Source organism: Camelina sativa, chromosome 15, assembly GCF_030686135.1.
Source record: "Camelina sativa cultivar CO46 ecotype springtype chromosome 15, ASM3068613v1".
Classification (NCBI taxonomy): Eukaryota; Viridiplantae; Streptophyta; class Magnoliopsida; order Brassicales; family Brassicaceae; genus Camelina; species Camelina sativa.
This window is the reverse complement of record NC_141894.1, coordinates 29050249-29074292: the sequence shown is the minus strand read 5'-3', so window position 1 is coordinate 29074292 and position 24044 is coordinate 29050249. Positions and strand designations below refer to the sequence as shown.

The 24044-nt window shown below is 37.2% G+C and overlaps 2 protein-coding genes across 2 annotated transcripts; one reads left to right on the top strand and one right to left on the bottom strand.

Annotated features, from left to right (window-relative positions):
• Window positions 1-4293: 4293 nt before the first annotated feature.
• LOC104747623 (WEB family protein At2g17940-like) lies at window positions 4294-5433 on the bottom strand. Its single transcript, XM_010469288.3, has 2 exons — window positions 5252-5433; window positions 4294-4932 (listed from the first exon to the last, which is right to left on the bottom strand). Exons 1-2 carry the CDS (start codon window positions 5387-5389, stop codon window positions 4426-4428), a joined length of 645 nt encoding a protein of 214 aa, XP_010467590.2. The 5' UTR covers window positions 5390-5433; the 3' UTR covers window positions 4294-4425.
• Window positions 5434-5751: 318 nt separating this feature from the next.
• On the top strand, window positions 5752-23997 carry LOC104748833 (uncharacterized). Its single transcript, XM_087486852.1, has 35 exons — window positions 5752-6168; window positions 6353-7068; window positions 7248-7373; window positions 7478-7563; window positions 7712-7820; window positions 8066-8161; window positions 8281-8343; window positions 8426-8485; window positions 9053-9121; window positions 9474-9555; window positions 9646-9698; window positions 9785-9856; window positions 9935-11167; window positions 11618-12607; window positions 12696-13031; window positions 13314-13572; window positions 13672-13894; window positions 13994-14384; window positions 14691-14840; window positions 14938-15159; window positions 15347-15568; window positions 15942-16592; window positions 16817-17074; window positions 17171-17518; window positions 17887-18299; window positions 18386-18803; window positions 18990-20288; window positions 20482-20742; window positions 20837-21127; window positions 21207-21641; window positions 21831-22262; window positions 22375-22653; window positions 22731-23282; window positions 23380-23589; window positions 23675-23997. Exons 1-35 carry the CDS (start codon window positions 6111-6113, stop codon window positions 23792-23794), a joined length of 11583 nt encoding a protein of 3860 aa, XP_087342978.1. The 5' UTR covers window positions 5752-6110; the 3' UTR covers window positions 23795-23997.
• The last annotated feature ends 47 nt before the right edge of the window (window positions 23998-24044 follow it).

The following is a 24044-nucleotide window of genomic DNA, read 5'->3' as shown; positions in this document are numbered from 1 at the left end:
ATGACTGTACATTCTTATTGTCACTCATAGAAAGGGTAATTTAGTCATTTTGCACATAAAGAAGAATAGTTTTAAAAAGGTTAACATCCAAGGGTATTTTTAAAAAAGGACATTTTTGAAAATGCCCCAAAGTAATTATGAAAGATGTCATTATAATTAAAAGCCACGTTGGAGATAGTGTAAAAAGCAAGGTGATTTTGAGGAGAAAAAGAAAGGTGTTGATTGGTGAGTTTGTGGGAGGTAGCGGTTGCTAGTGATTGGTAAACCGCTCTCAACCATGGAATTCCAAAAGCTGCTTCTCGTAAGCATTTGCAGTTGCGGATGATTGCGATTGATTTTTTTAAAAAAACCAAAAAACAAATCAAAAATCCTAAAAAAAAAATTTCTTATATCTTCAACCTAACCATTGTAACCTTTAAAGACGAGAGAAAGTGAAGTACAAATACCATTGAGGAGATTAGAAAATACATAATTTCAAGAAAATAAGATTCCAATTAACAAAAAACCGCAAAACATGATGTAAAACTATTGGTACATCGCACATATGTTCAAAAAAATCTAAAAAATATAGAGAATTTGTTAAAAATAACCTTTTTGATATATACTTTTTCAAAAATACCCTCTTTTTGGCCATTTTCATTTTTGCCCTTCTTTGATTTTTAGAGATGGTGGAGAATTTGAATTTCGAGTACGATGATAAAAAACAATTTATTGGGAAATTCTAATGTTCAAGATTAACTTGATTTTTTAAAGAATATGATAAATAATTAACATATTAAAAAATGACCAAAAATACTCTAATGTTTTTAAAAATAAATATATTTAACATATTTATAGCATACCACAGACTAAATGTAATGAATTATATGATAAAATGAGTTATGATCTTTATAACGGCGACAAGTTAAATATAAAATGTTAAGATTGTATGATGAGATTGTTTAAAAACTAATAAAAATATCAAAAAAAAAATATATATAAAAGAAGGTATTGAGAAGTGTTTTTAGTCAAGTGGTTATAACAATATTTCTGCGACCAATCCATCGGAGTTCGACTTCACTAAGTTGTGTTACCCGCGTACTCGATTTAATGTTGACAAACGAAAAAAAAGGCATCGTCACACTAGTGATCAAGTCTCACTCCCTACGAACGTGTATTACTATTTATGAAACATTTACACCACTACCTGTCTACCTATTACATAACTTAACGAAAAAAAAAAAAAGAAAAAAAAAACTAACAAGATCACATATATGACTTTGATAGATATATGTATGTATATAAAATGTTAAAAATTGTTAAGAAGATTTTAAAAATGCTATTCAGGTGATTTTTTTTTAATTAACTATGTCAATTATATATATTACTATGAACTAGTTATATGAAAGAGTTTTCAAAAATGTCCATTTTTCCATCTCCCTTTTCAAAAATATTTCTACATGTTAATCATTTTCAAAACTATCACTCTTTATGTACAAATGACCAAATTACCCTTTCTTTGAGTTGAGTGAAAGCAAAAATGCACAATCACCATAATCGAAAAAAATTTCCGCCAAAAAAAAAAGAAACTTGCAAAAATTACGAAATTGGATTTACCCATAAATTTTTTTGAAATTTACACCTTATAAAAACTTTGTAAACATTTGAAAGATTTTTATAAGGTTTTATAAAATTTTATAAAGTTTTTTATAAGGCTTTTATAAGATTTTTATACGGTAGTTACAAGGTTTTTATAAAGTTTTTATAAAGTTTTTATAATGCTTTTATAAGGTTTCTACTTATAAACACTTTATAAATGTCTTATAAATATTTAAAAATCGTTTAAAACCTTATAAAAAAACTTTATAAAAAACCTTATAAAAGTCTTGTAAATTTTTTTTTTGAAATTTTTTGTCAAAAATCTTTTTGGCGGGAATTGTTTTTGGTGGAAATTTTTGTTATTTTACTAAAATATTTTTCAAGTAGGTGTAAAAGGTCATTAAAAATTAATGGAATCCAAAAGTAAAAATTGCAAAAAATGGTATTTCTGATAAAGAGTATATTAAAAAGAGTATTTCTAACAAATTCTCTTATGTATGAATTAGTAAAAATAACCGAGCCCAAGAAAATTTTATGTACATGTGATTTTGATGGATATATGTATATGTAATGACTAATGACGTACGTATAAGTGAAGTTATGGATCTTCATTGGGGCAAACCAGATTTGCATCTAAAGAACGGTTTCTTTGTTGTGTAATGGAAACTAGACTCACGTGATTTTAATTTTATATGTGATTTGTAACGAAATTAGGGCTTTTGGTCAGTATAGAAAAATCACTAATTTTATGTCTCTTTCTTCATTTTCTCTGTATATATTGTATGGTGTGGAATCACAATATATACGTATAATTGTTTGAAGGGAATTTAAATCATGCAAGCTCAGGTACTGAATGTGGTGCTGTTAATGCTTCTAATGGCTACTCAAGTAGCCAACTAGCCATGTCTATGGATCTATGGTACGTACCAAACAGTAAGTCATTTAATTCAAATACTATATATATATCCTATATATATATGTATATAAATTTAATGGAACTGAACTTTTTGGGTGAAGGAACAAGACTATTCTATGAATTACAACAACGTAGGTGGAGGATGATGGGCGGCAAACATGAGAAGAACAAGACCAAATGGAACAACAACAACCACAAGGTTAGTCTTCTATTTCACACAGAGTCAAATTCAATTCTTCTCTCTAAGACATATTTTATAAGCCTTTATTTTTTATTTGTAATATGGACTTTTTTCCTAAATCATTCATATCTTGGAATGTCTAAATTTAGTTATTTGAAAGTGTGTTTTACCTTCCTCTAGGTAAAATAATAACACGTAACGTAACATATTGAAAAATAATAACTCTTCGAAAACCATTACAGCAAAATTGGATTCGGAATTTTTTTGCCAAATTAAACTGATTATAGTGCAAACAATGTATAATTAGTTACATATTATTTGATCACAAATAATAATTTCGTGCGTATGCACGGGCCAAATACTAGTAATATGATTAAATTAGTACTGGAAAGAATCTGTTACCCTCTCCCACACCGTTACTGATCTTTCGTTTTATTGTATTTTGTGGACCGAATATCAAAATTTAATTTAACCTCTTTCCGTCAGACTTCAGATTTCTTCTACTTTTCTTTTGCAAGTACTGATCTCAGATTCAACCTGTCGAGGTACCGAATCAAAGTTACATTAACATTTTAATTCATTTATTCATTTCTTCTATGTATAAGCTTATCTGTCGAGGTACCGAATCAAAGTTACATTAACATTTTAATTCATTTATTCATTACTTCTCTTTATGTTATATTGTAGACCATAAACCAAACCATGGAGAAGAATAAAGGAGTCTACATCAAGGAGATCTCAAATCGAATAGGCTTTTAATTTCTTCAAACAAAAACTCAATTACACATCTATCATCTTGACCACATTGCCCACATTCATTTTGAACTCGGAAGAGAGAGAGAGAGAGAAAGAGAGAATGAATCACGTTAACATATAATTGTTTGAATAAAAGTATTTGAATATATGTTCCTTTCATATATATGGTCTAGATCACTGACATATTTAGTTATGTGTGTCTTAACGAGTTACTTACCTGTGATGTATACATATACAAGTGGATATACATATGAAGTTTTTTTTTTCTGCGGATCCGAGAAGATCTTTAGATGCTTTTTGGAGATTCAAATTTCAAAGTACGTTATTCCTATAAGAAGCAAAGATGTGAGGCTTGTGTAACATCATGGTCTGTGATTCCCTCAGTTTGGTCCATTTGCCATTTTTTTAAGTTGGCTAACTTTTATAATGTGCCGAAATAGAAGTTTTATATCCGTTATGTGAATATTACGGTGAGGTAGTTATTAATCCAAAATTGTTTTACTGGACACTTTTTATATATTTTTCTATAACACCAAAATTTGTGGTATTTTTATATTATAAAATATTATATTTTTGCAAAAACTTTAGATTTGGAACACTTTTTCAAAAAAAAAATATATATATATATATATATCTTCGTCTGAAATTATTTTATCTCCAAGTTGCAGGTTTAGATGCAAACATAAACCTAACATCATAACGATTTACAACAACCCAAGAATTGAAGATTAGATATCACAAAGATGACAGCTACATAAAGATCGCAAAGGATAATATGTACGTATAAACGGTAACGATCGCGTATAAATGTTTTATCTATCGAGATAATTGTAAAGAGCCAAGGTTGATGATCACTGCGAGATGCACATTTTAACATATTATTCATCAAACTCTTAGAACGATACTGATACACATTGACTATATGTTATACAAGTATACAACGATGTAAAAATAAATAATCAAATATGACCAAGCATTGTTGGACTTATATAGATCAATCTCGTCCTCGGTTTGCTCTAAACCATCCCATGAACGGAGCAAAACCCCTCTTTGATTTTGTCTTCTTGACCGAACAATCTCTCTCAAAATCCTTCTCTTTATTATTCCCCTCTTCTTCTTCCCTGACGTTTGACATCACACGCGTCAGCAAAGGCGAGCTCGCGAATGTGACGAGTCTCCTCTTCTCCAGCTCCTCCGTCGTTACAACCTCTTCATCAACATCTTTAGACGTCGTCTTCGTGTGATGCTGTTCCACGAACTTGAGTTCCTCAATCTCCGGATTGTCTAGGCGACTCGACCTCGTCCTGCTGAGATGTTGTATCTCCTTCCTCCCATGTTCAAGTTCTTGTGTTAGAGTTTTGATTCTGTTGGTGAGGATGGTGTTTAGTTGTAGGGTTCTTGTAAGAGTTTCTCTGGTCTGATCGAGCTCGAGTGTAAGAGATCGTAGTCTTGATAGAGGAGTCAGCCCACTCGGAATTGATTTTGTTTCCTTTATCCGAATCTGAAGCCGTCAAATACATGTGATGTCATTATATACACAAATATACAATGACATATCAATGGTGGACGTGTTACATATAAACACACGCACGTATATGAATATATAATTTTTCATAATGAAGAAGCTTTATAGATATAATTTATCTTTTGTTAAATTTACACACACATATACCTAAAAATAAAAATGTGTGTGTTGTTAATAGTTTATTTTATAGGTTAAAATGTTATATTTATTCTCAACATATATACACTATTATACATATTCCCAAAATAAAAATGTTGAAAGTAGCCATATATTTGTGATAAGGAGCATTGTTTACCTCTCTAAGCCTAGTTGCATAGATCTCTCCGGCTAAAACTTTTTCTCCGAACATGGCGACCGCTTCTTTCACCGACCCAAACGCTGCTCTCGTCTCTATCTCCGCCCGATCACTTCTCCAACCGGTCACTCTCTCCATTACTCTCCTTCCTTAATTATTATACGAACTACCTTCCCATCAACAACACACAAATATTAATGAATACTTATGCTTTTTTTCTTCTTTAGTATATATAGTACTAAACTAATTTAGAGGGGTGTTAGATTCTTGGCGTTCACTACACTTGAAATTTTTGCTTAATTGAAATTATAGTGATTGGTTTTGGTCTTGTCTAATATTCGTTAGCTAATTGTGACCATCTTTGATAACAACACCTCTCCTCCTCTCTTTTTTTTTTTTTTAAAAAGCATTACGGGCCTCTGGAAACTTAGTTGGGCCTAATTTGTGAGCCCATTAAAGAAACTATCAAAACTGGGCGGTACTTACAAGTCGGCGATCTCACCTCTCTCTTGTAGAGTTCACAGAACTCAGCATTCAAAGAAAAAGAGTCACTGAGAAACCACAAAAAAAAAAAAAAAAAAAAATGAGAGGGAAATTAGCTTAGAGAAGCATCATCTTCATCTTCCATAGTCGTCGTGTTCAAATTCGACCTTGTTTCTCTTATGATTCTCGGGAAATCTCGAGAATTGTATTTAGTTTAGTAGCTTTTGTAAAATAGAAAAAAGCCCTCGCTAATTTCAGCTTATTTTGACCTAGTCTGGAACTTGTAAGAGATCGTCGCGTCTGTGATCGGTGGAAGAGCTCCGCCGTGTAAATTATTTCGCATTTTGTGGTTTCGGGGCTCTCTTTTGGTTCAACCATGAGTCCAATTCAGAATTTCGAGCAACACTCCCGTCGTCTCGTGGATCCTGACCTACGTAATTCTCTCTTTATTTCACTCTCTCTAACTTAAAGCAGCTTCCTACGTAATTTTCATGATTCTCGTATTAAAAGTTTTAGTCTTGAATTGGAATTAGTTCTTGTAAAAGTTGTTAGCTGCGAAAGGATAAAAATCTAATTTTTGTTTATTTCTCTCTGTGGGGAAATTTCATTTTTGTGTAGCTATACAAGCAAGGCTTGAGATGGTGGTGGAGGTCAGAGATAGTCTAGAGATAGCGCATACGGCTGAGTACTTGAATTTCTTAAAATGCTACTTCCCAGCATTCTCAGTTATTCTTCTACAGATTACGAAACCGCAGTTCATTGATAATCCAGAACACAAACTGCGGAACATTGTGGTTGAGATCCTCAATCGTCTTCCCCACAGTGAGGTTCTTCGTCCCTTTGTTCAGGACCTCTTGAAGGTTGCTATGCAGGTGCTCACCACTGACAATGAAGAAAACGGGTTAATTTGCATTCGCATCATCTTTGACCTTCTTAGGAACTTTAGGCCCACACTAGAAAACGAGGTTCAACCCTTTTTAGACTTTGTCTGCAAGATCTATTCCATTTTCAGATTCACCGTCAGCCATTTTTTCGATAATGTTAAAATGGAAGATGTGAAGCCTATGGAGACGCCTACGACTTCTGATCAGTCCCTTACCCCTGCCGCACCTGTTGGGAATGGGCAGCTTAACCCCAGTACTCGGTCATTCAAGATTATCACAGAGAGCCCCCTTGTTGTTATGTTCCTTTTTCAGCTGTATAGCCGACTCGTTCAGACCAACATTCCTCATTTACTTCCGCTGATGGTTGCTGCTATATCTGTCCCTGGACCTGAGAATGTCCCTTCACATTTGAAGCCTCAGTTCATAGAGTTGAAGGGTGCACAGGTTAAGGTGAGACAATGTTTCCTCGTAAGAAAGGTCCTCGTATGAAAGGAAATCAAAGCTTTCTACGTAGTTGGAAATATTATTATATCAAGGCCTACACCGACTCATTGTTTCATCTGAATTATATTGTTCATAACTGAGAGATGCCATGATATATTAATTTTTTGATTTTTGTTTATTTGCAGACGGTTTCTTTTTTAACTTATTTGTTAAAAAGTTGTGCCGAATATATCCGACCGCATGAAGAAAGCATATGCAAAAGCATTGTAAATTTGCTTGTGACCTGTTCAGATTCTGCATCTATCAGAAAGGTTGAAACTTGAAAACCTTTTGTTTCCTTATATCGGTATGTTTTCTATGGTGACACATTTAAGGGATTGCAGCTAAAGATTTATTTCCATTTCACGAAATGCAGGAACTCTTAGTTTCATTAAAGCATGTTCTTGGGACGGATTTCAAGAGAGGCTTATTTCCTCTTATTGACACTCTTTTAGATGAGAGGTACTAGGCTAACATCTGAAATTTGAGAATTTTAGTATTTTCTTAAGGAGCTGTTTGGTTGAATCAAGCACAACATTAGTTCGCATATAATTTATCATGCAACAAATAATGACTTTTGTCAGGTATTCTTCTTTGTGTTCTGTGTTAGGGTTCTAGTTGGAACTGGGCGAGCATGTTTCGAGTCTTTGAGGCCTTTGGCTTACAGTCTACTCGCGGAAATCGTTCACCATGTTCGCGGAGATCTTTCTCTTGCTCAGGTCTTTACTGATGAAGAGCATTTAATGTGAAACGTTGATTTTGACCGCCTAGATTCCAATATAAGTGAAAACACTTCATTATGATACCCAACTATTTCTCTGTGTATGGAAAATCTTAGGAATCTAACATATTGATCACTTCTCTTTGCACCATCAAGCTTTCTTAATAAAACATCTTTTTTTTTTCCTGCTTAGTGAATGTACTTCCTTTACACTCCTCTAATTAACTATAAATAACATCACAGTTATCTCGGATCATCTACCTATTTTCAAGAAACATGCACGACTCTACCCTCTCTCTTAGCATCCATACAACATGTGCCAGGCTGATGCTGAATCTGGTAATTCTATATTCTTGACTCTGCTTGTCTTGTTAAATTCGATAAAATTGCTTAAAATATGCATACTAGTTTATTTTTTTTCTGAATTAAGCTTCAATCAAAACTTGTGTTTGATACAGGTAGAACCAATCTTTGAGAAAGATGTTGATCAGCAGTCAATGGATGAAGCACGGATTTTACTGGTATAAATTCACTAGAGAGCTCACGTTAGAATTTATTGGCTTCTCTATCCATTAACGTAACTCATGGTACACCTGTATATAGGGACGTATCCTGGATGCCTTTGTGGGGAAATTCAGTACTTTCAAGCGTACTATTCCTCAGGTAATGCTGTTTGCTTTTCAAAAGCGACTGTTGTGATCAAGAGTTCCAACTTTTTCTGGCTTGATTTTCTTCTATACACTGATGATTTATTGTTTTTAAAGTTTCAAAACCAAGTTATACTGCTTTTTAATTGGTCTCTGCCCTTCTAGTGTTTGGGATTGGGAAAGATGTGCATCAATTATTGTGTTGATCACTTGATCTTCAGGGGCAAGTTTCAAGATGCATTTGCTTTATTGTTATCTCTTTCCGTTTCCAGATGTCTTTGAGAATATCTGTTAACAAGTATTCTTGCTTGATATGTCATTTCTTATATTTTTATGTTACCTTTAAAATAGGTGCTACTAGGTTAATATAAAGGAATCTTGAAACTTTAGCTAATTATTTTCTTAAATTGGATATTTTACCAATTCTTGCTTTGGATTCATGTTACCCGAATTATGTCATTTTTTATATTTTTATGTTACCGTTAAAGAGGTGCTAATAGGTTAATAAAAAGGAATCTTGAACCTTCAGCTAATTCTCTTCTTAAGTTGGATATTTTACCAATTCTTGCTTTGCGATTCATAGCTTTTGGAGGAGGGTGAGGTGGGAAAGGATCGGGTCACTTTAAGGTCGAAGCTTGAACTTCCTGTCCAGGTAATTTGTGTCATCTCTTATACTGGTGGCTTTTTTAGTGAGTAACCCGAATTATCAGCCAATGTGGGATCGTCTTGCACATGATTATATTCAAACTGGATTGCTAATCATATTTCCTTACGCGGATTGTCCACTTTAGCTTCAAGTTGGAGTATAGGTGATATTATAATTTAAGTTGGATTCTTAGATTTTGTACCAGGCTTTTTGTCTATTTACAAAGCATTATGCGGTCTTATTATTGATAACTTCTTATATTTTCTTTGGAACAACAAATGGATTATCTTTGAAGTTTGGATTAACTTCTTATATTTTCTTTGAAGTTTTAGTAATAGCTAGACCACATTGGTTGCAGGCGGTTTTGAATTTGCAGGTTCCTGTTGAACATTCCAAAGAAGTGAATGATTGTAAGAATCTGATCAAGACACTGGTCATGGGTACTGAATCTTAGCAGAATTATCTTTTTACATTGATCATGAGTCTAGACTGGACGATCAATAATTTTTCTCTTTCTGATTTGTGTTCAGGAATGAAAACAATAATATGGAGTATAACCCATGCACATTTGCCTCGACCTCAGGTTTGTGTTCAGTTGTCTCTTGTATCAGTGCTCTATAGTTTTTTCATGCAAGTATATCAATTATGACGGTTTCTCCTGCTGCCCAGGGGATGAACCCTCAAGCTCTTGTTTCACAATCATCTGCCCCGCAGGGTTTTAAAGGAATGAGAGAAGATGAGGTATTGCTTGTAAGATTGTGTACTTTAGTCATTAACAGTGCATGTTTATAAACCTTAGTAATCTCGACCTTTATGCAGGTGTGGAAAGCCTCTGGTGTTTTAAAGAGTGGTGTCCACTGCTTAGCTCTCTTCAAAGAGAAGGATGAGGAGAAGGAAATGCTTAATCTTTTCTCCCAGATTCTTGCTATTATGGAACCTCGAGACCTAATGGACATGTTCTCTTTATGCATGCCAGAGCTTTTTGAGAGCATGATTAACAACAGCCAACTCGTTCAGATATTTGCAGCACTTCTGCAAGCTCCCAAAGTTTACAAGCCATTTGCAGATGTTTTGATTAATTTACTAGTTAGCAGCAAGCTTGATGTTCTGAAGAATCCGGATTCAGCTGCAACTAAACTAGTTTTGCATCTGTTCAGATGCATCTTTGGGGCTGTCACCAAAACACCATCTGATTTTGAAAGAATATTACAGCACCACGTTCCTGTTATCATGGAGGTCTGCATGAAGAATGCTACGGAAGTTGAAAAACCTCTTGGTTATATGCAATTGCTCCGCACTGTTTTCAGAGGTCTCGCTGGATGTAAATATGAGCTGCTTCTGAGAGATTTGATACCTATGCTGCTACCTTGTCTTAATCTTCTTCTGACAATGCTCGAGGGTCCAGCTGGGGAGGACATGAAAGATCTTTTGTTAGAGCTTTGTTTGACGCTTCCTGCACGCTTAAGCTCCTTATTGCCATACCTTCCCCGTCTCATGAAGCCTCTTGTATTCTGTTTGAGGGGAAGCGATGAACTTGTGAGCTTGGGGTTACGCACCCTTGAATTCTGGGTGGATAGTCTGAATCCTGATTTCCTAGAACCTAGCATGGCGAATGTGATGTCTGAAGTGATCTTAGCATTATGGTCCCATTTGAGGCCTGTGCCATATCCTTGGGGTAAGAAAGCCTTACAAATCCTTGGAAAGTTGGGTGGTCGCAACCGAAGATTTCTGAAAGAGCCACTTACACTTGAATGCAAAGATAATCCAGAACACGGGCTTCGCTTAGTTCTCACATTTGAGCCATCAACACCTTTTTTGGTGCCATTAGACAAATTTATTAATCTTGCAGTAGCAGCGGTTATTCAGAGAAATCACGGCATGGACATATACTACAGAAAGCAAGCTCTAAAATTCCTCCGTGTATGCTTATTGTCGCAGCTTAATTTGCCTGGATGTGTCACTGATGTGGGTCAAACGCCTAGGCAATTATCAACTTTGTTACGTTCCTCTGTTGATTCATCGTGGCACAGGAGTGAATCAGTGGAAATCAAGGTTAGTTTTAAGTATCATTTTTATAATCTTAATCTGTCATAGTTGGACTCTGTATTTTACTGGTCAAATATCAAGTTTTCTTTCCACATGGCAGAGGTTATCTCAGTGATAGGTTTACTTATTTGTCCACTTCTTTAGTTTTGGCACATTCTAAGTGTATCAATACCATTTATTATCATGCATATCGACTAGGATAATGACATTACTTGATGTTGAAGACAGTTGGTATTAGAGAAAGACATCTTGATTGACCAACATTGACCTGGGGCATGATTATAATTCTGTAATACTCGTTTTGTTGTCATTCATTTTCTTGATAGAAAACTGATCTTGTATATATGTCGTCTCCTCTAGATGAACTTTTTTTTCCTTATAATACTTGTTTCGCTTTGCTTACTAGGCTGAAGAAAGATTCAATTTTAATAAGTGGGCTGTTTTTTACTGTCATAGGCTGACTTAGGAGTGAAAACAAAGACTCAGTTAATGGCTGAGAAGTCAATCTTCAAGACACTGTTGATCACTATACTTGCTGCCAGTTCTGATCCAGATCTCAGTGACACAGACGATGACTTTGTTGAGAACATCTGTCGGCATTTTGCAATTATTTTGCATGTTGACTATACCTCCTCAAATGCATCAACCAGTACTAATCCACTCGGTGGTTCTGTGATTTCGACAAGTTCCAGATCCAAGAGTAATCAATCATCTAATTTAAAGCAGTTAGATCCTTTGATATTTTTAGATGCACTGGTCGATGTGCTTGCAGATGAAAACAGGCTCCACGCCAAAGCTGCTCTGAATGCGTTAAATGTTTTTGCTGAAACACTTTTGTTCCTCGCTCGTGTCAAACATGCTGATGTGTTGATGGCTAGGGGTGGTCACAATGCCTCAATGATTGTCTCGAGCCCTTCTACAAATCCAGTATATTCACCCCATCCAAGTGTGCGAATACCAGTCTTTGAACAACTTTTGCCTCGGCTTTTGCATGGCTGTTATGGGAGCACTTGGCAAGCGCAGATGGGAGGGGTTATGGGTCTAGGTGCATTGGTTGGAAAAGTGAATGTTGAAACATTATGTCATTTCCAAGTAAAGATTGTCCGTGGTCTGGTGTATGTTCTAAAGAGGCTTCCTGTTTATGCTAGCAAAGAGCAAGAAGAGACAAGTCAGGTTCTTATGCAGATTCTACGTGTGGTTAATAATGTTGATGAAGCAAACAGTGAAGCGCGTAGAAAAAGCTTTCAAGATGTTGTAGAATATCTTGCCACAGAGTTATTCAATCCTAACGCATCTATCCCCGTGAGGAAAAATGTACAGAACTGCCTTGCACTTTTAGCTAGCCGAACTGGAAGTGAGGTAACTGAGTTGCTGGAGCCTTTGTACCAAGTATTACTGCAGCCACTTATAATGCGTCCACTCCGATCAAAGACAGTTGATCAACAGGTGCCTCACAGTGCTATTTATTTTTTGTGTATCTCTTTCTCTTGTCTTCCCCTGTCTTTAATTTTTACGTTATTATATTTACCTACAGGTTGGAACCGTTGCAGCTCTGAATTTTTGCTTGGCTCTGAGGCCCCCCCTTTTAAAAGTGACTCCAGAGTTGGTGAATTTTCTGCAAGAAGCATTACAAATTGCTGAGGCTGATGAAACTGTCTGGGCTGTGAAGTTGATGAATCCTAAAGTGCTTACATCATTGAACAGACTTCGAACAGCTTGTATTGAGCTTCTGTGCACAACTATGGCGTGGACTGATTTCCGAACGCAAACTCACAATGAATTACGTGCCAAAATAATTTCCATGTTTTTCAAGTCTCTCACATGTAGAGCACCTGAAATCGTGGCGGTTGCCAAGGAGGGTTTAAGACAGGTTTGTAGTTGTCTTTTATCTTAGCCAGGATTCGTTCATGCACATATAGTTTGAAGTTTTTTGGGATATTCCTATTCGTAATAGCCTAGGTGTTTTCCTTTCTGGGGGTAATTGATATGTGCAACCATGGTTTAAGCTTGCTATATGCAATACTTGCCTTCTTGAATATGAGGAACTTGCGAAATGGAGTTATCATTGGAATCTATTTCTTGATATCATATTCTTTAACTTTCTGTTCATATTGATTTAATTCGTTTTTTGAAAGTCTATTTTCTGATATAGGTTATCAATCAACAACGGATGCCCAAGGAACTTCTTCAGAGTAGCCTCAGGCCGATACTTGTTAATCTCGCACACACAAAGAATCTCAGTATGCCTTTACTGCAAGGTCTGGCACGCCTTCTTGAACTTCTGTCAAATTGGTTTAATGTGACATTAGGAGGCAAGTTGCTGGAGCACCTTAAAAAATGGTTGGAGCCGGAGAAACTTGCCCAGTCCCAGAAATCATGGAAAGCTGGAGAAGAGCCAAAAATAGCAGCTGGTAATTTGTTTTTTTTTTTTTTTTTTTTTTTATAACTAATTGATGCCTGGTCATATGGTTATTCACTTGAACACAAATCTTCTTTTGTTTCCATGGCAGCTATTATCGAGCTCTTCCACTTACTCCCACATGCTGCATCAAAATTTCTAGATGAACTTGTAACCTTAACCATTGACTTAGAAGCAGCTCTTCCTCCTGGGCAAGTGTACAGTGAGATTAATAGCCCATACCGTCTACCGCTTACCAAATTTTTGAATCGATATGCGGCCCTAGCTGTTGATTATTTTCTTTCTAGATTAAGTGAACCAAAATATTTTCGGAGGTGAGGACACTTTCTTATGATAAGCTTTCGTTCACCTCATCTTGTTGATTTTGTAATATGCTAACAATACGTGCTTTCTCCCTTAAAAACAAAACGCAGGTTTATGTATATAATTCGATCAGATGCTGGCCAGCCGTTAAGAGAAGAACTTGCAAAGTCTCCACAGAAGATACTGTCATGCGCCTTTCCTGAAATTTTGCCAAAACCTGATCCTACATTGGGCACAACAGTTTCAACTCCTCCCGCTACATCATCTGGAGATGAAAAGCATATCTCTGTTAAATTAGAGAGTTCTAATGTGGCATCAACAAAGGCTTATATAGCATCGGATGCGTATTTTCAGGGGCTCTATCTCATCAAAACAATGGTGAAACTGATACCCAGCTGGTTGCAGAGTAACCGCAGTGTTTTCGATACCTTGGTTCTCATTTGGAAATCACCTGCAAGGATATCTCGTTTGCAGAATGAGCAAGAGCTGAATTTAGTTCAGGTAGTGTCTTCTATCTCGACCATATCTAGACATTTGGCTTCACTGTGATGTGTTAATTTTTTTTCCATTGAATTCTTGATTTGCCTGTGTTAGATAGTATCCACATTTTTTCTTGGATTTCTTGTTGGAACTCTCCTGACATTGTTTCAATTCCATCTCGTATTATTTATTGAACGTAAATTGATGTAGAAATTAAATTGGTGTGGTGAACAGAGCTGTGATACTTGATGATTTATAGTCTTCCTTTTGAGTTACGTAAGATATATGAAAGTTGGAATCTGAACTCTTTTGTGTTCTCCAACTAAGGTGAAAGAGAGCAAGTGGCTTGTCAAGTGCTTCTTAAATTACCTACGGCATGAACAATCTGAAGTGAATGTTCTTTTCGATATTCTCTCCATTTTCTTGTTCCATAGCCGCATTGACTACACCTTTTTGAAGGAATTCTACATTATTGAGGTATCTGAGATTTTAAAATTTAGTTACAGTTTCTTTCTAATCCCATTAGTTTTCGCACTTTTCAGCAGTAGTATAACAAATGAGATATATTGATCAGGTTGCAGAAGGATATCCGCCCAACATGAAAAGAGCACTTCTCCTGCATTTTCTTAACCTTTTCCATTCCAGACAACTCGGCCATGATCATTTAGTTCAAGCAATGCAAATGCTTATTCTTCCAATGCTTGCCCATGCTTTCCAAAACGGCCAAACTTGGGAGGTCATTGACCCTGATATAGTCAAAACCATTGTTGAGAGGCTTCTTGATCCACCCGAAGAGGTAGGTTTCTTTTCTTTCCTAAGCAAAAATATCAAGAAAATTGTGGGGAAGATTCGTACTGGTTATGAATAGATATTTGTACAGGTTTTTGGTAGTAACACTGTTTACAAAAGTTTTTCATTTTTTTTTATCCACTTGTTCAGAATTATTAAGATTTTAGTGTTAAATCTCCTCTTGATTGTTGTAGGTTTCGGCTGAATATGATGAACCTTTGAGAATTGAACTTTTGCAATTAGCAACATTGCTTCTGAAGTATCTTCAGAGTGACTTGGTCAGTCATAGAAAAGAGCTCATTAAGTTTGGATGGAATCATCTCAAACGGGAAGATAGCGCCAGTAAACAGTGGGCATTTGTTAATGTTTGCCACTTCTTGGATGCTTACCAGGCTCCTGAGAAGATCATTCTTCAGGTACCGTAAAACTTCGTATGTCAGTGATGTTTATTGATTTTCTTGAAGAGTGAGAAAAAAGTTTTTCCTTAAACTTCTGATTTCAGCGTATTTCATAACTTTTGTATATGACTGAGACGGTCAATAATTATTAGCTTAAGTGAAAATAATTTACAGTGCCATTGTTGATAGTCTACATGAAGCTAGATCTGAATGCATATTTTGCCTAAATAATGCATGTTTGCTAGAATTCATGGTACTATGACATGCACTTGATTAGTTTTGTCTATGACGTTACTTCTCCTTCAATTTGAATTAGTTGAAGAGAAGCATATGCATACAAAACAACTTCGTCTTATTTTTTAAGTGACACAAATGTTTGCCAATGATGTAGGTTTTTGTCGCACTTCTTAGGACATGCCAGCCGGAGAATAAGATGCTAGTTAAGCAAGCCCTGGATATTCTAATGCCAGCTTTGCCTAAAAGGCTACCTCTTGGAGATTCACGCATGCCAATCTGGATAAGATACACTAAAAAAATTTTGGTGGAGGAAGGTCATTCAATTCCAAATTTGATCCACATCTTCCTACTTGTTGTTCGGCATTCAGATCTCTTTTACAGCTGTAGGGCACAATTTGTTCCTCAAATGGTGAATTCGTTAAGTCGTCTAGGTTTGCCATATAATACTACTGCAGAGAATAGGAGGCTCGCAATTGAACTTGCTGGATTGGTTGTCAGCTGGGAAAGGCAAAGACAGAATGAAATGAAAATGGTGACTGATACTGATGGAACCAGTCAGATTAATGATGAGTTGCATACTTCATCTAGTGCTGATCCTAAGCGTTCAACAGACGGATCTGCCACATCAGAAGATCCAAGTAAACGAGTCAAAATTGAACCTGGTCTCCAATCAATCTGTGTTATGTCACCTGGCGGTGCATCATCAATCCCCAATGTGGAAACTCCTGGATCTGCTACCCAGCCTGACGAGGAATTTAAGCCAAATGCTGCCATGGAAGAAATGATCATTAATTTTCTCATAAGAGTAAGGCTTTATTCTCGTACCTTCAACTGTTGAGCATATATTTTACTTTGGTTAGCTTTCCAATTCTCGTAACCATGGCACCTCATGTCTAAGAGCGTATGTGCATGCCATCGCTCCAGCTATTTCAATTAGTCCGATCAGTCGAGTCGAGTTGTATATAGCGGAAATGACCTCATTTCTAGTTTCTTTTTTCTAATTTTAATATATTTCACTTTCTTGAACAGGTAGCATTGGTAATTGAACCTAAGGACAGAGAAACCAACACCATGTACAAACAAGCGTTAGATTTGCTTTCACAAGCTTTGGAGGTTTGGCCAAATGCCAATGTCAAGTTCAACTATTTAGAAAAACTGCTGAGCAGCATGCCACCATCTCAGTCAGATCCGTCAACAGCACTTGCTCAGGGATTGGATGTCATGAACAAAGTTCTGGAGAAGCAGCCTCATCTTTTCATTAGGAACAACATCAGCCAGATTTCGCAGGTATACTTGCTGCAGTAAGCTTTTATTCCTAAATTTGAAACACAATACTGCTGTTTGTTTGCTGCTCACTAGATTGACTGTTTGTTTCTTCACTAGATTCTTGAACCGTGTTTCAAACACAAGATGCTCGATGCTGGTAAATCATTGTGCTCCTTGCTGAAGATGGTCTTCACTGCATTCCCCCTGGATGCCGTCAATACACCTCCTGACATAAAGCTATTGTACCAGAAAGTCAATGAGCTAATAAACAAACATGTGAATACTGTTACTGCCCCACAAGCTTCAGGAGATGATAACTCTTTCGGTTCAATAAGCTTTGTACTTCTTGTCATCAAAACCTTGGCCAAGGTGCATAAAAACTTTGTTGATTCATATGTGTTGGTGCGTATCCTTCAGCGCCTTGCACGGGACCTGGGGTCAGCAGTGGGTTCTCATCCTAGACAAGTACGTCATTCTTACTAAATAACTTGTTTTTCTGCTAAGAGTTTAATACTGTTTGCTTTCCTTTGTATGGGAACTTGAAATAAAATTTAAATTTACTTGGTATTTGCCACGTTTGTGAGTTTTAGAATCTCCTATGCATCTTTTCAGCTTTGCACCAATAACTTTCATTAATGTCAGGATTTATACTGGTTCCCCTCTTACTTCACCTAGCTACTCAGACTCATTGGTTTATGTTATTATCAACTTCAAGATATCATTTCTATCCATTGTAATTTAACCCTTTTTAAACCATGTGACTAATGGATGGTGACTAGATAACCTATCCCCCAATCATGGCTTACTCTAGACCTTTTCCTTTCCATTTCCAGGGCCAGCGACCAGACTCGGATTCTGCAGTAACTTCTTCTCGTCAAACTGCTGATGTTGGAGCAGTCATATGTAATATAAAGTCGGTCTTGGAACTTATTGATGAAACGGTCATGCTTATAGCAGATTGCAAAAGATCTGTTACTCAAATTTTGAACACATTGCTTTCCGAAAAGGGTACAGATGCTAGTGTGCTTCTCTGCATACTAGACATGATTAAAAGGTGGGTTGAGGATGATTTCAGCAAAACAGGCACATCTGGTTTGTCTGGTTCCTTCCTTACCCAAAAGGATGTAGTTACTTTTCTCAATAAGCTTTCTTATATTGATAAGCAACACTTCTCATCTGATGCTTTGGAAGAGTGGGATCAGAAGTATCTTCAGCTGTTATATGGACTTTGTGCCGATTCAACAAAGTATGTTTTATGCTTCCTTTTTTTCTTCCCCTTGTGTCACACTGTTGCTTTTAGGAATAATATCTCTTCATCTATTTAATGAATAGGTATCCTCTGGGCCTGCGACAAGAGGTCTCTCTGAAAGTAGAAAGACATTTTATGCTTGGTTTAAGGGCAAGTGATCCTGATATGAGAAGGAAGTTCTTCTTGTTATATCACGAGTCACTTGGAAAAAATTTGTTCGCGCGGTTGCAGTACATTATTCAAATTCAGGATTGGGAAGCTTTAAGTGATGTATTTTGGCTCAAACAAGGTCTTGATCTCCTTTTAGCTATCTTAGTTGAGGACAAGCCAATTAGCCTGGCCCCAAATTCCGCGAGGGTACTACCACTTTTACCTTCAGATAGTCCTGGAATACAGCATCAAGTTCCTGCTAACTTAGAGGGTCCCGAAGAAGTTGCTTCAATGTTTGACAGTATCGTTATGAAGCATGCACAATTTCTGAGCGCGACCAGCAAACTTCAGGTGTTTACGAATCATTTAAAACTTTCTTTTGTGTTATCATGGTGCTTTCTCTTTGTTATAATACCTAATCAAAAATGTTGACTAAATTATCATAAGTCCCTAGGCATATTTATCCACCTGATTGATTTGGTATCACGTCGTTATTCATATATTGAAGCTTATAACTATTTTAAATTTCCATTATAGGTGGCTGATGTCGTCATCCCTTTAAGGGAGCTGGCTCACACGGATGCCAATGTTGCATATCATTTGTGGGTCTTGGTATTTCCAATTGTATGGGTAACCCTGCTCAAGGAAGAACAGGTAGCATTGGCTAAACCTATGATTTCTCTACTATCGAAGGACTACCATAAGAAGCAGCAAGGACACCGGCCAAATGTTGTGCAAGCACTTCTGGAAGGGCTTCAGTTGAGCCACCCTCAACCTAGGATGCCTAGTGAGCTTATCAAATATATTGGAAAAACGTACAATGCGTGGCATCTCGCATTGGCGTTGCTAGAGAGCCATGTGATGTTGTTCATGAATGACACAAAATGTGCTGAGTCTCTTGCTGAGCTTTATCGTTTGTTAAACGAAGAAGATATGAGATTTGGGTTGTGGAAGAAGAGATCCATCACTGCTGAAACGAGAGCTGGACTTTCATTAGTTCAGCATGGTTTTTGGCAGCGTGCCCAGAGCCTCTTTTACCAGGCAATGGTTAAGGCAACCCAAGGCACGTATAACAACACAGTCCCTAAAGCTGAAATGTGTCTGTGGGAGGAGCAGTGGCTCCACTGCGCCAGTCAGCTTAGTCAATGGGATGCCCTGGTAGATTTTGGAAAAAGCATTGAGAATTATGAAATACTGCTTGATAGTCTTTGGAAATTACCCGATTGGGCATATTTGAAGGATCACGTTATACCAAAGGCACAAGTGGAAGAGACTCCAAAGCTTCGTTTGGTTCAATCTTATTTTGCCCTTCATGACAGAAATTCAAATGGTGTTGGAGATGCTGAAAACACAGTGGGGAAAGGCGTTGATCTTGCCTTGGAACAGTGGTGGCAGTTGCCTGAAATGTCTGTTCATGCTAGAGTGCCTCTATTGCAGCAATTCCAACAACTAGTTGAGGTTCAGGAGTCTGCTAGAATTCATGTTGACATCGCAAATGGGAGTAAAGGCACAGGAAATGTTGCAGTTGGTGGACTTGGAAATCGTTATGCAGATCTGAAGGATATTCTTGAGACTTGGAGGCTGAGGACTCCAAATGAATGGGATAATATGACAGTCTGGTACGATATGCTACAGTGGAGGAATGAAATGTATAATGTTGTTATTGATGCATTTAAGGACTTTGCTACTTCAAATTCTCCACTTCATCACCTTGGTTTTCGTGACAAAGCATGGAATGTCAATAAGCTTGCCAGGATTGCTCGGAAACAAGGGCTTTATGATGTTTGTGTTCAGATTCTTGAAAAAATGTATGGACACTCAACTATGGAAGTACAGGTACATTTCTCTAAAATTGTCAAGTGCAGCACTCCTTACACTAGCTGCAGTTTTTGCCTTTTTTTTTTCGTTTCATATCTCATCAAGTTTTTTTCGTTGTTTTCTTTTCTCTCGTTTTTTCTATTAGCTTGAAATAGTGTTAAGTTTATGAAGGTATCTTCCTAATCTTTTGTTTTTGGATGTGTGAGTGCAGGAAGCTTTTGTTAAAATTAGAGAGCAAGCAAAAGCATATCTGGAAATGAAGGGAGAGCGTGCTAGTGGTCTTAATCTAATCAATAGCACAAATTTGGAGTATTTTCCAGATAAGATCAAAGCAGAGATATTTCGTCTGAAGGGGGATTTTCATTTGAAATTAAATGACACCGAAAGTGCTAATATTGCATATTCCAATGCTATCACCCTGTTCAAGAATTTACCCAAAGGATGGATAAGCTGGGGAAGCTATTGTGATATGGTATTTCTTGTGACTATGTTCTGTTTCTTATATGGCTGTTAACATTCTCCTAAATTTTGTATTCCTTGTACTTATATTTTACTCACTTTTGTAGGCATACCAAGAAACACAAGAAGAAATATGGCTTGAATATGCTGTCAGTTGCTTTCTTCAGGGTATAAGATTTGGAGTTTCCAATTCCAGAAGTCATATAGCTCGTGTTCTTTATCTTCTTAGCTTTGATACAGTGAATGAGCCTGTTGGCAGAGTGTTTGATAAACACTTAGAGCAAGTTCCTCACTGGGTATGGCTTTCTTGGATCCCACAGCTGTTACTTTCCCTACAAAGAAGTGAAGCACCCCATTGCAAATTGGTTTTATTGAAAATTGCTGCAGTTTTCCCGCAGGTAATTTACCTTTTGCGTTTATGACTAATTCGTGCATTATCATCATTTTATCTGAGTATGTGGCGATTTTCTGTTTCAGGCTCTCTATTACTGGTTGCGCACATACTTGCTGGAACGACGTGATGCAGTAAATAAATCCGAACTTGGCAGATTGGTTTTGGCTCAAAGAATGCAGCAAAATGCCTCTGGTGCAAGTGCAGGTCACGGTGGAAGCAATTTACCATCGGAAACTCAAATCCATCAAGGCAGTCAAATTAGCGGGCCCAGTGGAACACATGACAGTGGTAATGCACATGGGCAAGATAGTGACCGCTCCACTGCGGAAAATAATGTCCATACCGGGAGTGATCAACCGATGCACCAAAGCAGCTCCGGTATCAATGATAACAATGAAAACACAGCGAGGCGGAATGTTGCATCCCTAGCAATCTCTGCTGCGGGTGCTTTTGACGCTGCTAAAGATATCATGGAAGCTCTTAGGGGTAAACATAACAATTTAGCCAGTGAACTCGAGGTGATACTTTTTTCCTGTAAATATCAACCATATTCATTAAAAGTGCTCTGAACACATGCAAATTTTCACAGTAACGATAAGTCAGAGGAATATACAACACACTAAGAAAGATATAACTTCGATTTTGATTCTGACTCAACCAAGCAGGTTTTTGGTTGGATGATCTAAGCAAGTGATCTTCTTTTTCAGGTTCTTCTCACAGAAATAGGTTCAAGATTTGTTACATTACCGGAAGAAAGACTGCTGGCGGTTGTGAATGCTCTGTTGCATCGTTGCTACAAGTATCCAACTGCTACCACTGCCGAGGTTCCCCAACCACTCAAAAAAGAGCTGTCGGGTGTCTGCAGAGCTTGTTTCTCGGCAGATGCTGTAACCAAGCATGTCGAATTTGTGAAAGAGTACAAACAGGATTTTGAGCGTCATCTTGATCCAGAAAGTACATCTACATTCCCAGACACACTCGCTGAGCTGACGGCGCGACTGAAAAAGTGGAAAAATATTCTTCAGAGCAATGTTGAAGATAGGTTTCCGGCTGTGTTAAGATTGGAAGATGAGAGCAGGGTTTTGCGTGACTTCAGTGTTGTTGATGTGGAGATACCAGGGCAGTACTTTGCTGACCAGGTAGAATTAAGTGTGGAATTTTAGACTACTTTTCCCTTGTTCTTAATTTAGACTTCAGTTGGAACATTGTTTCCCTATCTGATTGTTAAAATAACTATGTGCAATTAAACAGGAAGTCGCACCTGATCATACAGTAAAGTTGGATAGGGTTGGAGCAGACGTTCCTATCGTTCGAAGGCATGGAAGCAGCTTCAGGCGGTTGACTCTGATTGGCTCTGATGGCTCGCAGAAGCACTTTATAGTCCAGACATCATTGACGCCTAATGCTAGAAGTGATGAACGTATCTTGCAGCTTTTCCGTGTAATGAATCAAATGTTTGATAAGCATAAGGAATCAAGACGTCGACACATTGGAATTCACACTCCAATCATCATTCCTGTCTGGTCTCAGGTGATTTTTATACCTTCAATTCAGATTTGATGTTTCATTGGACGAGTATTGGTTTTAACAAAAATATATGGTTTCAGGTCCGGATGGTTGAGGATGATCTCATGTACAACACTTTCCTTGAGGTCTATGAGAATCACTGTGCACGAAATGACCGGGAGGCAGATCTTCCAATTACCCACTTTAAGGAGCAACTTAATCAAGCTATATCAGGGCAAATCTCAGCAGAGGCAATAGGAGATCTTCGTCTGCAGGCTTATATAGACATAACAAAAACTTTGGTTAATGACAGTATCTTCTCTCAGTACATGTACAAGACGTTGATGAGCGGAAGCCATATGTGGGCTTTCAAAAAACAATTTGCAGTTCAGCTAGCTGTCTCCAGTTTCATGTCCTTCATGCTACAAATCGGTGGGAGGTCCCCGAACAAGGTCTTGTTTGCAAAAAACACTGGGAAAATGTTCCAGACAGATTTTCACCCTGCTTATGACGCCAACGGGATGATAGAATTTAACGAACCCGTGCCTTTCCGCCTCACAAGGAACATGCAAGCATTCTTCTCTCAGTTTGGGGTCGAAGGTCTCCTCATGTCATCCATGTGTTCAGCAGCTCAAGCAGTAATCTCCTCCAAGGTAAAGGGATAATTCAAGAAATATATATACAAAAACTTAAGGATGCAACAAGCCCATTGATTGATCTCTGTTTCTCTATTGTCTTGCAAATTTTCAGCAAAACGAACATCTACGGTATCAGCTTGCTATGTTCTTCCGTGATGAATTTCTGTCTTGGTTTGGAAGAAGACCTCTTGGTGTGCCGATTCCTCCTGTTGGAGGAATTGCTACACTGAACTCAGCGGAGCTGAAGCACAAAGTTAACGCCAATGTGGAAGATGTCATTGGCCGGATCAGAGGAATAGCCCCACAGTACTTTTCGGAAGAGGTACATACAGCATCATCATCATAGTGATCATGTTTATCATCATCATCATAAGGTCAAACATATTGATAGGTTTTGTTTTATGTAGGATGAGAACACGGTTGAGCCGCCGCAGTCAGTGCAAAGAGGTGTGAACGAGTTGGTGGAGGCAGCCTTGTCGCCTCGCAACTTATGTATGATGGATCCAACATGGCACCCTTGGTTCTAACTTCAAAATACTTTACAATTAAGTTTTCAGTGCTTTTTTAATTTAATGGAAGCTAACATTATTCATTAGGGTTGTAAATATATGTAACCTTTATGTAATTTTATCACACTCCTTTTGGTCGCTCGCCTTTGTGCAACATTTCCTGTACTATAAATTGTATTTTTGAACCCTTTAATCTTTAATATATCATGCATCTAATATAACCCTTCAATCGTAACCATAAGCTTCTGCATAATTCGGAATTGATGAC

Coding starts and splice junctions, on each gene's coding strand:
- LOC104747623 (XM_010469288.3), bottom strand. CDS start 5,389: ATGGAGAGAGTGACCGGTTGGAGAAGTGATCGGGCGGAGATAGAGACG. Junction 4,933..5,251: donor ATGCAACTAGGCTTAGAGAG/GTAAACAATGCT, acceptor TGACGGCTTCAG/ATTCGGATAAAGGAAACAAA.
- LOC104748833 (XM_087486852.1), top strand. CDS start 6,111: ATGAGTCCAATTCAGAATTTCGAGCAACACTCCCGTCGTCTCGTGGAT. Junction 16,593..16,816: donor TCATTAATTTTCTCATAAGA/GTAAGGCTTTAT, acceptor TTTCTTGAACAG/GTAGCATTGGTAATTGAACC. Junction 22,263..22,374: donor GGCAGTACTTTGCTGACCAG/GTAGAATTAAGT, acceptor GCAATTAAACAG/GAAGTCGCACCTGATCATAC.